The sequence below is a fragment of the Vulpes vulpes genome, chromosome 4, assembly GCF_048418805.1.
Source record: "Vulpes vulpes isolate BD-2025 chromosome 4, VulVul3, whole genome shotgun sequence".
NCBI lineage: Eukaryota > Metazoa > Chordata > Mammalia > Carnivora > Canidae > Vulpes > Vulpes vulpes.
In genome coordinates this window covers 128,661,901-128,677,913 of record NC_132783.1, presented here as the reverse complement: position 1 = coordinate 128,677,913, position 16,013 = coordinate 128,661,901, and the positions used below count along the sequence as shown (strand labels likewise).

Sequence of the window (16,013 nt, the reverse complement as noted above, 5' to 3'; positions counted from 1 at the left end):
CCCTGCATGGAGCCTGCTTCTCCCTCTGCCTGTCTCTCATGAATGAATAAATAAAATCTTAAAAAAAAAAATTAAAGGTATTTTGACTGGGGGTGCCTACATGGCTCAGAGGGGTAAGTGTCCAACACTTGATTTCAGCTCAGGTCTCAATCTCAGGGTCATGAGTTTAAGCCCTGCTTACACATGGCGCCCACTTTTTTTTTTTTTTTTGAAGTATCTAAAGCCAAATTAGTAATATTTCTTTGGAAATACTGGTATTTTGATGGTGTGCAGGGGTCTTTGAAAATATTGGTATTTTGATGGTGTGCAGGGTACTGTGATCACTGAGGCTCAGAGCAAGGGCCTGGCCACACAGCAGAACCATGCACTGGCCAGAGGTTCTTGCTCCCATTCTAGCACCTACCTGACTCAACGCTGATTCTAGTGAAATTGATTCTCCACCAGAATGTGTATTGAGAAAATCAAGTTGAATTAGACAACATCTAGTATTTCTTCAAAGAGCTCCGTGGAAAGAAAACTAGCTTTCATCTCAAAGAATTTACAAAACTATTAAACATTTTGCATTAAGTAGAACTTTAGAAACCCTTGAAGAGATACAACAGAGAAAAGTCCTTCAGAATTAGCAGTTAAAAATTTACAACACAATAACTAAATATATTCAGTTTAAAGTACCAAACACAGTTGACTTAATCCCTTAAGATAAACATTAAAGAAACAAAGTTCTAATATATTTTGGTTTTTGAAATCAATACAGAAGTAGTTGCTATAGTCTGAATGATTGCACCCCTCAAAATTTCTATGTTGAAATCTTAACCCCCAAAGATTATGGTATTAGGAGATGGGGCCTTTGGGAGCTGATTAGGTCTGGAGGCTGGAGCCCTCATGTACTTGGGATTAAGGCTATTAGGAGATCCTGTAGGGCTCCTTATTTTTTCTGCTATGTAAGGACACAACGAGAACTGGAACCTGGAAGAGGTTCCCTCACTCAACTGTGCTAGCATTCTGGCCTCAGACTTTCAGCCTCCAGCACTGTAGAAATAGATTTGTTGTTTGTAAGCTACCCAGTCTGTGTTTTGTTATTGTAGCCTGAATGGACTGAGACAGTACTTTATTTTTGAGTACTTTTATATACCAAAGAGTTTTTTTTCCGAATGAAACAAACTTTCTGAAGTTTAGGTCCACATTTTTCAAAGATCAGTTATATGATGATTACTAATTGTGCTTTTAGTTTATTTTGGGGTCAACTATGTTTTTGTTGAACAATATACATATGCAGAAGGCAATGGGGAAAATGATATATACAGAAATGTGCCTAAGGACCAATCTGGGTGGCTGTCGGTTAAGCATCTGCCTTTGGCTCAGATCATGATCCTAGGGTCCTGGGATTCAGTCCTGAATTGGGCTCCCTGTTCTGCAGGGAGTCTGCTTCTCCATCTGCCTGCCACTCCCTCTGTGCTCTCTGTCAAATAAGCGAAACTTAAAAAAATAAAAATAAAAAAAGACCAATCTATCCAAAATTTTTAAAAAGATTTTATTTATTCATAAGAGACACACAGAGAGAGGCAGAGACACAGGCAGAGAGAGAAGTAGGCTCTACGCAGGGAGACTGGTGTGGGACTCAATCCCGGGTCTCCGGGATCAAGCCCTGGGCTGAAGGCAGGAGCTCAACTGCTGAGCCACCCAGGCGTCCCTCCGTCCAGACAAATCCATTTCTGAAAGTGAGACATACATTTTACTACATCTGGTCAACTATAACCTAGCTTTGACCCAGCTTTGACACTGAATTTTATTCTCCAGCTGTGGTAATTTCCCTTGTGGTATTTTCTTTTACCACTAGGTGGCTGTACTGATAGTCCATCTGATCAGGACAGTTGCTGCATGAGCAAATACCTTTCACAGAAATGTCATCAACATACTTTCATCACTTACATTGTATATTATTTCATCAAAAAACTCAGAATTATTGTATCTAAAGACAGACCCATTTTCTCAAACCTTTTATAATTATTTGAAGTTGAAAATAAAATCTGTAAGGCTATTTGTTTGATTAGATCATAAAGAATGTTTAAGTACAGATATTTTAAAACATTTGGAATAGCCACTAATGTGTTACTAAACTAGGCTCTTATCTGTGCAAACTAAAAATCATTTTTACTGGGAGTCACATGTAACAGCCTCAGTGGTTCATAATTCAACAATGATTGTTTTAAAATTTCAAACAGAACACAAGTTTTAAGAATTTTAAGTACATTTTATTAACAATGTATCCCTTTGATAAGATTATGCTTCAGGAGGCTTTTAATGCCCTTGACATAAACTGTACACATTATACAAAAACAAGAAAACCACACACAAAAAAATCAAGGTGAGCAAAACCATTTGGGGACAAACCTTCTTTAAATTATACACAACTCAATGAAATATTCTTACGGAAAATATATAAATACTTTTTCTTTCTATGTTACAGTTATACAATATAAATCAGATTTCAATGTCTGTTCAGTGACCTACAAACACCAGAACCTCCAAATATGTAGCAGCTTATAACTAAATAAAAAAAGGATATCATGTGGTTAGGGAGCATTGAGATTTTCTTCACAATCCCTTACCACTTCTCAAAACTAATTTACACCATTTGTTTTACGATGCAGCTTCAGGGTTTCTGCCAGGCTGGGAATGGAACATTTGTCAACTATTATCTATGAAAATTTTTTTTATCTCCCCTCCTCTGCCCCAAGACTTTGTATTTTGTGCTAAATCAACCTATTCAGTGGCAAAATTACAAGGTATTTTTTGGCATAAATTATATTTTTCAAATTAAATATTTTGTAAAGAAAATCAAACAAGATGTGCAATTAATGCGTGCTGCGGCCCAGCTCTCCACCTACATTATAAAAATACTCCAAAGGGGGCGGGGAATCCACATGCTGTGTGAGTCATATATATAAACCTACTACGAATGAAAAATACTTTGGGAACCTGGAACTAAAAGGAAAAAAGAATGTTCCTAGAAAGATTCTCACAGATTTCAATATTGTCTGATAAGCACTGCTATCTATTTCACTAGTACTCTTTTATAATGAAACTCTCACTGTAGTGATACTCTTCAAGTTAGGCTGGTAATAGTGGATTTCCTGAATGGGGAGACAAGGGAGACCTTTCCCAACTTCTATTTTGGAAAACCTGAAATGTTCTTTTATTCCATCAGCTCTTTTCATAAAACTCTCTCAGTTAGTTCTACCTTTTCTTTTTTCCCACTTTTAATGGATTGTGAATTTGAGACAACACCGGAAGCATAAAACAAAAGGGGGGAAATCTTAATTCCAAAGGACTTTTCCCAAGGTAGTTTACAAAGCTAATCTCACACAAAATTAGCACCTCACTCTTACCATGCAAAAACAATTGCAGTTATAATTTAGATGACAATTTGATTAGTTTTTATTGCTCACTGATCTGTGCTTTAATGCAGGGATAAAAGGCATCCTCTGAATGGAATGAAGAAGAATTTATAAAGAGCAGTAGACAAATCTAAATAAGCACTGACACCTCACTGTTGAACATTTTACTACCGTAAATATGACCTGAAAAACTCAGCTTTAATTATCTCAAGCTCTGGATAAAAGAGCTGAAAACTATTAAAGCTACCATTTCAAAACAACTTGTACACATGATGTTAGAAAAACTAGCATAAGAATGTATATCCCTCCAAAGAGCCTCTTTTAATGTCACTGTCTTACAGAATGTACTTATGCTACTCATCTTTATTAGAAAATTTTTAAGAGGGAGTCTTCTCCCCTCTCCTCAAATCTATCTAGGTATAAATAAGAAAAGTGTAAGAAATTTTAGACCATATTTAATTATTAATACTAATTTCTAATTTCCTTATTATTTATCAGTATTTACTTAGTATGTGAAGTGAAATCTGTTCTTGAAAAAAATTCAATTAGAAATGACAATTCACTTTACAATTAGATATTCAGTTTACAACCAGCACAACTGCCCAAATTCCTTCAAATTATTCAATAATTACCAATAGTACAAATTTATATGGACTAAGATTAATTCTAAAATCTTGAAAAACTACAGTATTGACATTATTTTGGTATTTTATAGTCTGGTAGTATCTATTACTTATAGATGATTTTCTCAATTATTTCTATTACCACTGACACCATTCCTAATCTTTTCTGCTATAATTTAATATTTTTAAACACTAAGGTAAATCACTTGGCACTGCATGTGAGCATTTTTCATCATAAAAGTCTACTTTTATACAGATGAGTACTTGAAAACGTATTAGACCTGTCAGTGAAACATGGATAAACCAAATAGCACTATACATTTAAGTATAGACATTTTTTTTCTTAGATTACTTATAACCACAAAACTCTGTCTCCCCAAACTAAGTGCTATAGGCAATTATTATAATGTATACATACATGTCTTTCAAAGTAATAGTCAATGAAACTGTTCAGGTTAATAGTAACAAAGACTTCATTTTGGGATGGATGAGTGAAGTGGGGTCCAGGATGGGGACAGTTGTGTAAATGACAAAAAAGAATTACTGTTAACTTTTAAGGGATTAAACCACAGATTTTATATTCTATATTAACTGAGGTAGTGTTTAAAATGAATGTCTAAAATATGTCAACCCCATTATGAATAAGATTACTAAATTACCTCCTTTGGAGTTTTTAACCACTATTTGGTCTAGTAACTCTGACATTTGGTTCTCTGGAAGGCATTTTAATCATCCAAGACCAAAGACCAAGGTGACAGGCAACGTTCTTAAAAGTACTGTTAACATTTAAATAAACACCTGGGTTCAGTGATAAATTAAAGTTAAAAAAAATATTTTATTTTCACTTGGATTTTATGAGAGAAAATCTGAAGAACCACTTTTTAACATAAGCAGCAGCTTACAGCCCTTTTCTGCTTTGTTATAATGTAAGTTGCTACACAGTGCATGTAAGAACAATTCACTGAAGTGCAGTCAAAGAGGTGTTATGAAGTGAGATGAAATGCTTCATCCCAATTGGAACTTTCAGTGCCAGTAAATTAAAAAAAAAAAAAAAAAAAAAAAAAGTATCTCTGTGAGTTACGTTTTCTAGTTCACAGGGTTCTTTACAGAGATCTCAAAGAACAAGCCCGTTATAAAAAGGATCTGTACTATGGGGAATATTAATCAAGGTACTAGGACTGTGTCAAAGCTGATGTGTAACTGTAAAAATGGTATAAACAAATGAATTAAAAAAAGGGTCCTAATCAGTCCAGCTGGATTTTTTCTATTTATATATAGACCTCAAAAAAGATAATCCTTTCATTTACAAGCATTCTAATGGTGATGGCCATGCTATTTTTTATATACAAATTTGCATATATGTTTAATTCCTGTAAAGATTCTCAAATATCTTTAAACATATACAAATTAAACAAATAAACAAAACTTTGCCCTCATCAACCTAACAACTTCACAAATATGATAAAGGCAATTACTGTATTGATAAACTCACCTATCACTGCATTTAGTTTGTGCAAAACAAGAACACTGATATAAAAATTAAATTACTGCTGCTTTAAAATTTGGTACTTAAGGCTTTTCACTACAATTTTTAATCATAATTCAAGTTGCATTAATGATTGTTTTTTAAAAGGAAATATGGCTCTTCTTTTCCCACGGAATGTGTAAATCAGAGGCAAACTTCTCTTCCTCAGAAGATCCAAAGTGTTATTTACTGCTTTCTTTTGCTTTACGTCTCAATAGTGCTTGTTCAAGTTCCTCTTTCAAATGGTGATATGGGAAGTTGATGAAAATGAGAAGTCCAATGAAAACATGTGCATTCTACAAATGGGAAATACTCAGAATTATAAGAGGACATTCTGATTTGAATCAAGAACTGTAGTGAAAAACCTTAATTGGTTCAAATAGCCTATAATAACATATTGCCACAAAACTGAAGAGACAGAAAACAAACTGTTGCAAGTCTAGTAACATAAAAATAACTTATAAGTCCTGGGTTGTTGAGGCTCTTCTTTTGCTTTGAGGTTACAAACCTCTGAAGTAGTGTTACAAATATTAAGAAAAATGTGGCAGGGCCAAAGTTCCCCCTCTAATACCAGCAGTTACAGCACACCCCTCTGTGGAACAGGGTGCAGCCTCAGAGACACTGACTCCTGGTTTCCATGAGTTAGTTAACAAACAAGGCATCTTTATATTTACCCTAAAAAAAAGAATTCAGAAATAACTGTGTGAAGGGTGCTTCTGCATATCCTATTATTGTTCCACTGTTATGCTCTCAAAATGAAAAAATAGAAAACCTATGTAGGTATTCAGTGCTTGGCTCTTGCATATAATGGTAACTAAAACTCTTAAAACTGTGGTAATGAGCAACGAAACCCCAGAGGGTTCAACAGGGAAAAGAGGAAGTTGTTTTGGTTAGGGAAGTCTGCAGTTCCAACTGTGCATGTACCAGTAATTGCTGGAACAGAAGATACTCCTGTCTTGGCTGCCCAGTTAGTCAGCATTTTCTGAGGCTTTTAGGAAATCCACAAATATGAATATATATAGTATTCATCTACAGACATCATAAATATGAGGTCAGGATTCAGCAGATGTATCAACTATAGGTTGCTTTGGTGGTGTTGCCAGCACAGCCTCGGCTTCTTCATGCATCTAAGAAAGGAGTGGCAAACTGTTAATGACTTTCTAGTGCATCGACAGACAAGACTCTCCTCTTAACCCAAACACAAAACTATTCTTGAAACAGTGAATTTCAGAAATACAAATTCTACTTACTTGTAAAAACTGTACATCTTGAAATAATTCTTGTATGAACCTCCGACACGGAAGTCTAAATGTGCAGTGTGAGAGCAAATGGGAAACCTCAGAGTAAAGGCAGATGTCATCAAATGTCTGAGGGTATTTCTCCTTAATTCTAAAACCAAAGAAAAAGCAATGCTGTGATAAAAACTATTAATAACCACTTACCTATTTTTCCCTCCAAACTATCACTTTTTAAATATTCTTTTTACCAGACATTGATCGGATGGCATATTTGGAATGATGGCTTAAAAATATAAAATATTAAATATTCTTATCTCACACTTAAACTAGATATTTTAAGTTTGGGGTTGTCTCTTAAAATGATTAAATACTTCTTGGAAAGTCAGAAATATATATATTTTTTTCACTAGCATGGGAAGTTGCAAAATTTATTAGCCTAGGATGACTTGACTTTTCAAAATTAAGTTTGAAATATCTTGACTGGGCTTTCTCTTTATATCTTTCAACTTTTGAAGTGGCTTTTAGCTGAAACAGTATGTCACAATCAGGGGTGGGGTGCGGTGAGGTAGTACACAAGCTAAAGACCTACTACTGCTGGAGCATCTGGCCAGGAGGTCTGCAGGGGGACCCTGGCATCGTGGTACTGTTTTTTTTTTTTAAAGTCCACAAGAGACTCAGTGCTGCATTTCTTTTGAGGACCACACTTTTAATAGTGTAGATCAATGATAATAATAGTTCAACTTGAATTTTCCTTTATTGTATTGCTGTGATTTAGAGAAAAAAATTAAAATTTTTGTAACTTTTATTACAAGAAAGAAGAAAAATAGGGAAAAAAATAAACCAAATAAAATCACTTGTTTTTGTGTAGACTTGCTTTTCTCAAACTGTTCAGTTTCAAGATTCCCATACTTCCTTAAAAATTATAGAACCCCCGAAAGCTTATTTTTTGTGGGTTATAGCCACTGATGATTACCATATTAGAAATTAAGGTTGAGAAAACTTCAAAATATATATATGAATTCATTTAAAAAGCAAACCCATTGCCTGCTGACATAAACATATAGTTTTTGTTTGAGAGACACAAAGAGTGTACGCATATGAGCACAAGGGTCAGGGGTGTTGAGGGGAGGTGGATCCCAGGCAAACTCCTGCCCTGAGTGTAGAACCCAACAAGGGGCTCCATCTTACGACCTTGAGTTCATGACCTGAAATGAAGACTCAGATGCCTAACTGAGCCACACAGGTACCCCAGAAATGACATTTTAATGAAAAATATTTTCTAAAACTAAAAAAGCGAGAAGAGTGGTATTGTTTTACATTTTTATAGATCTCTTTAAAGTCTGGCTTAACAGAAGATAGCTGGATTCACATACCTACTTCTGCATTCAGTCTTATAACAAATGTTATTTTGGTTGAAGTACGTGAAGAAAATCTAGCCTCACACAGGTACACCATGGAGAAATACTGATATAAGCTAATTAGTCTAACTTTTGAAGTTTTTCAAGGATTTTTTTCAACCTAAAAAGTGGAACAAAGAATACTTATGCTTATAGTTTACTTACGTTAAAAGCCCAGTTTCATGACATTTAGTTGAAACTGAACTACTCAAATTAATGACTAATCTCAAAACTTCTTTGCGAAGGAGTATACGGCACATCGGTGTATCATCTGGAATTGTTTTAACACCTGAAAAGATGATGAAAATATCTTTACTACAAGAGAAATGATTACAATTCATAAGATTTGTTTTTAGACTTCACTTAAAGATCTAAAACTGAGAAAAATTGCACATAATTTGGCAATCGTTTGGGAACAAAATTAAATGGAAGAGAACAATTAAGAGGATATATATCAGCAGCTGATACAGGTGCAAGTATACCTAAGTAAAACTGACTTGTCACAGTTTTGAGACAATTTCATTTAACATTATTTATTTATCAACAAAACTAAGTACAGTTTTAATAACAATGCTTGTATATGAATCTGAAAACTTACCTAGTAGCAATTCTGTGCTTTTGGTGCTGCTGGCTGAGCCTTCTTGAGATACTCCATCACTGCATCCAGAAATCCCTGAAAACTTAGAAGGAACCACTTCTAAAGGATTATGGATACTCTGCTCACACCAGTCAGAATACGGAATGTCTTGAAGGTCTGAAGAGAAAATCAGTTATTTCTATTAAAGTAACATAATGGCTTAATTCCTATGCTTTATTATATACCACAGAGATGATTTATCATTTCTTTCCAGTTTTCAACAATTATTTTCCATAATGATCTTCAAAGTAAATCCAGACTGCTCAGATAGTGAGGTTTGTTAAATCCTAAAGACATTTATAAATTTTATTTTCCTAAATTACAAAAATAATACATGAATATATGATTAAAGAATTCAAATAAAGATGCATTATATCTACCCCCTGTCCCATCACTCTCACCCCCACACTAAATACCTCTCCAAAGGGAAATGGTTAAAAGTTTGACATATATATTTTTTAAGATCTTTTGTTACTTTAAAGTTCTGTGGGTGTATAAGTGGAATTATGCTATATTATTGTTCTATGACTTGCTTTCCATTTAATAATTACCAATTTAAGAATCATACTTCCCTGGGTTAATTATAGTTCATTCCTTAGAATTAAATTTACCACACTACCCATGCATTGCTAAGGTACTCCTAGACAGGATTTTGAAGTCAATCAAACATCTCTGTGTTGCTAAAGTGACATTAACTTTATTTAAAATTTTCCTGAGCACTTAGTGATTAGAACAAATGGACGCCATCAGGAAGTCTTTGGCTATCTTTTAGGGAACAACACTGGACAACCTATTAAATCATACCACCTTAGTACTGTAAGAAATATTGGAAATTAAAGTTTTCATCTTGGGATCCCTGGGTGGCGCAGCGGTTTAGCGCCTGCCTTTGGCCCAGGGCGTGATCCTGGAGACCCGGGATCGAATCCCACATCAGGCTTCCGGTGCATGGAGCCTGCTTCTCCTCCGCCTGTGTCTCTGCCTCTCTCTCTCTCTCTCTCTCTCTGTGACTATCGTAAATAAATAAAAAAGAAAAAAAAAAAAAGAAAAAAAAATAAAGTTTTCATCTTACGAAAGAGAAGAGATTCAGAGAGAGGAGATACAACTCAGGCAGAAAGTCAGAGCTCTTGACAGATGGTCTAGTACTAACTTTTTGCTATAGCATGTTGTCACGGTAGAGGGGGAAAAAAAGCTCTATATTTAAAACTTAGGAAACGAAACCAATGTCAATTTCTCCCTATGTTGTTCTATAGAATAGATATGATCCTTTCATCTCACCTCTAAATACTTCCTAAGAGTACTACTTACATAATACTAAGTAGAAAATGTTTTGATGCCTTGGAAAAGAAGATCTATAAATTTGCCATAGTTTTGAGATTTTGGTTATTAAGTAAATCATATGTCTTTCACGCACTTAAAAGTAAACATGCTACTTAATCATTCTTTGATTTAAAAAAATAAAACTACTGCCAAAAATTTGAGAACTGAAGATGTACTTAAAAAACAGTAAGATTATTTTATAATCAGCTGATAAGCTACTCGGGGACTACGATGACAAAATATTTCAGCACAAGGAACAGTAAGACACTTATACTTTATTCAGTCAACATGTTTCTGAGAAGTCATAAACTATTTCAGCCTCACCTTTAACCTGTGATGACTCCTAATATTTCTAACCTTTTAGGATCATGTCCTATCTTTGAACATTTCAAGCATTCTTGTTAAAAAAAATAAAATAAAAAATCATTCTTCTAAGTACAACAAAACCATAAAGTACATAAAAATCTGTGGTGGCAGATGCAGAATAAAATGTTATCAGATAATCCTATTCCAATAGTGCTTCCTCTGAGCTTTACATTTTTTTTAAAAAAGATATTATTTATTTATTCATGAAAGACAGAGAGAGAGAGAGACAGAGAGAGAGAGAGAGAGGCAGAGACATAGGTAGAGAGAGCAGCAGACCCCATGTAGGGAGTCCGATGTGGGACTAGATCCTGGGACTCCAGGATCACACCCTGGTCTGAAGGCAGGCGCTCAACTGCTGAAACACCCAGGTGACCCTGAGCTTTACATTTTTGAACCATTACCACCAGACCACAAATTTTAAAGAACAAAATGTTTTGTGTTCAGGTTTTGATGTTCCTTTAAAAAATGATCATTAAATAGTATAGGGATTATCTTTCAGTTATCTGCCATGAACAACATGGAAGTCTTCTTTCTGATACATAAAATCCTCATATGGCTTACAGGAATGCTTCTCAAACTTTACTGTGCACATGAACAACCTAGGAGTCTCATGGAAGTGCAGATTCTGATTCTGTGTGTAGGATGAAGTCTGAAATTCTGTATTTCTGACAAATTCTCAGATGATACTGATGCTGCTGGTTCACTAACCATACTCTGGGTAGTAAGAGCTCCGTAGGACCTGATCTCTGCCTATTCCTTTAGACTGATCATATATCTCCTTCCCTCTTACTGTAAACAGTAAGTGTTTACTGTGTAAACACAGGTGTCTTTTTAGTCCCTTCTACTTGCCATGCATGCTCCCATGAGAGAAGGCTTTTGCTTATTAGGCTATTCACTTTGTCTTCAAATTCTCTGTTTTGATCTTTGTTAGCTTCTATTGATTCTTTAGATCCCAGCTCAATACTAAACTCTTCATAAGGCTCTTCTTTGACTTGCCTCCTTGGTTATATTCCTTTGCTTGTACCTATTCTTAACAGCACTTGTTACAAATGCAGTATTACATTCATACAATTGATTGATCAAGTGATCAATCAACCCATTCATCCATTTCTTTCTCCACTTGAAACTTAAAGAGTACAAGAACAGTGTTTTGTTTTGTTTTCTCTCTCACAAATGTTTTCCTGGCATCTAGTTTAATGTCTGACACATGGTAGTGGCATAATAAATACTGAGGGCATGAAATGAATAAAGGTTTGGAGACTTTTTAACCATTTGGCCTTTCTCCCTTCATACTTCTAAGATGAGTAACAGTAGTAAACTGTAATCATTTCCCAATTCAGAATTATTCTTCCCCTGCTGCTTCTTTCTCTAACATTTCACATCACTGGTGAACCAACTGAGAGGCTCTGACTTTCTGCCTGCAGCAAGTATTTCACAAGTCCCAAACCTCACAATACTCTACCAATCACTCTCCCAGTACAGGTCACAAATGAATTAGAATTAGCTGTGACTGTCTTATGACTAGGTAATGAAGGGGCTGGTTTCCCTATTTTTTGTTTGATAAAATAAGTAGAAAACAGTAAAGTAAAATCTACAGTGTTTCACAAGTATTTGATGAATAAGTATATAAATGAAGAATTTGCAAAAACTAAGACATGACAGCCCATACACTGAAGGAACTAAATGAGTGGAAGAGAAAAAAAAATAGCCAATCAATAATGATTATAAAAAAATAATGATTATAAGAGACCTATGTACAAAGGGTGAGATAGAGAGGAAAAAAATGTCAACATCTGACTTAAGAGTGAGGGACAGCTTCACAGGTAAAATACTGACAGGATGAGGTGGAACTGCAAAAGAGACTGTCTATGTGTAAAGCTTGTGTGTGAGGAGGGGGGAGGGAAAAGAAAGGAGAGCAGGGAAAACATTTTTCATGCCTAAAATTATGAAATTTATATATAGAAATCTGTTGCATTCTTATACACCAATATGACGTAGCAGAAAGAGAAATTAAGAAAACAATCCCTGGGTGGCGCAGCGGTTTGGCGCCTGCCTTTGGCCCGGGGCGCGATCCTGGAGACCCAGGATCGAATCCCACGTCGGGCTCCCGGTGCATGGAGCCTGCTTCTCCCTCTGCCTGTCTCTGCCTCTCTTTCTCTCTGTGTGTGATTATCATGAATAAATAAATAAAATCTTTAAAAAAAAAAAAAAAAAAAAGAAAACAATCCCATTTACAATTGTACCAAAAATAAGAAAATACCTAGGGAAAAACTTAACCAAGCAGGCGAAAGACCTACATTCTGAAAACTATAAAACACTGATGAAAGAAACTGAAGATGACACAAACAAATGTAAAGCTATTCCATGCTCATGGATTAGAAGAACCACTATTGATAAGATATCCATACTACCCAAAATGATCTACAGATTTAATACGATCCCCATCAAAATACCAACAATATTTTTCACAGAACTAGAAAAAATAATACTAAAATTCGTATGGAATAATGAAAGACCTCAAAGAGCCATGCAATCTTGAAAATACAGTAGAAAGCTGTAGTAATCAAAACAATTTGGTAATGGCACAAAAACAGACTCACAGATCACTGGAACAGAGATCTGGGCTGGAAACCCAGAGAAGCCAGGAATAAACCCACACTTATATGGTCAATGACTACATATTCAAATTAGGCAGATTCAAATTAGGTGGAGAAGGATATATAATCACTCACCCGAATGACTACATATTGCACTTAGTTGATTACTGGGCTGGAAACCCAGAGAAGCCAGGAATAAACCCACACTTATATGGTCAATTAATCTATGACAAAGGGGCTGCAAGATTATACAGGGAGGGAAAGGCAGTTTCTTTAACAAATGGGCTATAAATATTGGACAGCTACATGCAAAAGAATGAAACCGGACCACTTTATTACACTACACACAAAAATAAATTCAAAATGGATCAAAGACCTAAAGGTAAGACCTGAAACCACAAAACTCTTAGAGGAAAAAACAGGTACTAATTTCTTTGACGTTAACTATGGGAACGTATCTCTAGATATGTCTCCTAAGGCAAGGGAAACAAAAGCAAAATTAAAAAATTATTGAGACTACATTAAAATATTTTTTTGTATAGCAAAGGACACTATCAACAAAACAATCTACTGAATGGGAGAAGATATTTGCAAATGACATGCAATAATGGGTTAATATCCAAAATATATAAAGAACTTATAAAACTCAACACCAAGAAATCAAATAATCCTATTAAAAATGAGCAGAGGACTGGAACATTTTTCCAAAGAAGGCATAGAGATGGCCGGCCAACAGACAAATGAAAAGATGCTCAACATCATTCATCATCAGGGAAATGCAAATCAAAACCACAATAAGTTATCATCTCACATGTGTCAGAATGGTTAAAATCAAAACACAAGAAATAACAAGTGTGGTGAGGATGTAGAGAAAATGGAACCCTCAAGTGCTGTTGATGGGAGTGCACTTTGGTACAGCCACTGTAGAAAACAGTATGAAGGTTCCTGGAAAAAAAAAAACCCTAAAAATAGAAATATATATTCCAGTAATTCCACTACTGAATATTTACCCAAAGAAAATGAAAACACTAATTTAAAAAGATATATACACTCCTATGTTTATTGCAGCATTATTTACAATAGTCAAGATATGGAAGGAAACCAAGTGTGTAATCATAATGATAGGCTAAAGATGTGGTATTTTTGTGCAATGGAGTATTACTTGGCCATACAAAACAATGAGATCTTGCCCTTCGCAACAACACAGATGGATGGAACCAGAGAATAATGCTAACTAAAATAATGCTAATGCTAATGCTAATAATGCTAACTAAATAATGCTTTCTCATCAGAGAAAGACAAATACCATAGGATTTCACTCATATGTGGAATTTAACAAAACAAAGGAAAAAAACAAACACAAACAAAACAGACTCTTAAATACAGCAAACAAAATGGTGATTGCCAGAAGAGAGGTGATTGGGCCTTGGGGGAAAGAGATAAAGAGGATCAAGAGCACACTCATCTTGATGAACACTGAGTAACTAACATACAGAATTGTTGAATCACTATATGTATACCTGAAACTAATATAACACTGTATGTTAATTATGCTGGAATTAAACAGAAGAAAAACAGAATTGTTGAATCATAATATTATACACCTGAAAGTAATGTAACATTTTATGTTAGTAACAGTCCAATTAAAAAAAAAAAGACTAGATTACACAAAGAATCTTGTGTGCTGGGCATATGAATAGCCAGTATAGAACAGAGAATAGCATGAAAATGAATTGGAAGGGGCCAAAATTGAAGATGAAGCATTAACCTCCAATCCTCCAACAGGAAAATGCTGAGTGACTGAACTAAGGCTAAGGAGTAAGAGGGATGGTCAACAGAGCTGCGACATGACTTGTGACTGAGGCAGATTCAAATTAGGTGGAGAAGGATATATAATCACTCACCCGAATGACTACATATTGCACTTAGTTGATTACTGGGCTGGAAACCCAGAATTTCGATACAGACACAATAAAGGCAGTTATCATCTGTATGCTCCTGTAATCCAGTGTCTTCTGTACTTTCTAAAAACAGAGAAGCATCTGAATGGATTGAATTCATTATTTCCGTAAGACTCATCTGCTGTCGTAGCAAGTGAAAAGAGTTTTTTACAAGACCTCCAGTTCCAGAAGGAAGACCTGTGCATAAGTAAATATGAAACAAAATCTAATAAAGATAGTATCAATGACACCTTTTTCAAGATATCTCAAACTATATGAATTTTTAAGGAAGGAAAACTAGGGAAGAAAATCAGAACTCTTTTTACGACTCAAAATCTTAACCTTAATTGAGGAAAACAAAGAATAATTTGCTTAAAATTAGGAAAACAAAGTTAGTAGATAAGGTTTTATTACATAAAATTTTAAAAACAAAATGAAAAATTAAAATTATACAAGTAAGGCATCATTTCAATTATTCTCAGTATTTCCAGAAAGAAATGTTATAATTCTGAGTCTGAAGAGGTACTTGGTTTAAAAAAAAAAAAAAAAAAAATCAAGATTATGAAGCTTTAAACCTGTGGCTAATATGCATATATTCATTAAAATCTTAGTGTTCATAACAAGGAGAGGTCACGTAATATATGTATGTTTTTATCTCTCTCCTTTCCCCAAACACCTGTTTATTAGACCTTTGAGAATTAGGATTACAATTTTTTCACGCATTAGTTTTTAAAAACAGAATCAAATGATCAAGTTTGTGTCTTCCTGAGAAGTTGGGTAAAACATTTCTTTAAGCTTCTCACAAAAATATATTGTGATTTAGTTTAAGTTGACTCAAACAATTATTTTGGCATAATTTTTAAGACGACCTAAAAGTAAGTGTACCTGAATTTTTAACGTCATTCTACTGAAAAATATTTTTTTAATCAACCTTGTTTTAAAAGAATTTTCTTTTTAATATAAAGAAAGAGGAAT

At 34.6% G+C, this 16,013-nt stretch overlaps 1 protein-coding gene across 6 annotated transcripts in view; it reads right to left on the bottom strand.

The window, feature by feature from the left end:
* Positions 1-2,230: 2,230 nt before the first annotated feature.
* RICTOR (RPTOR independent companion of MTOR complex 2) overlaps positions 2,231-16,013 on the bottom strand; it is a 111,540-nt gene continuing 97,757 nt past the window's right edge. For all 6 annotated transcript variants that reach the window (XM_072757041.1, XM_072757040.1, XM_072757044.1 and 3 more), the window contains 5 exons: positions 15,003-15,236; positions 8,780-8,935; positions 8,347-8,470; positions 6,797-6,935; positions 2,231-6,673 (listed from right to left, as the gene is read on the bottom strand). In XM_072757041.1, the coding sequence (XP_072613142.1) occupies positions 6,599-6,673; positions 6,797-6,935; positions 8,347-8,470; positions 8,780-8,935; positions 15,003-15,236 (728 nt within the window). In that variant the 3' untranslated portion in view covers positions 2,231-6,598. The remainder of the gene's footprint in view (positions 6,674-6,796; positions 6,936-8,346; positions 8,471-8,779; positions 8,936-15,002; positions 15,237-16,013) is intronic.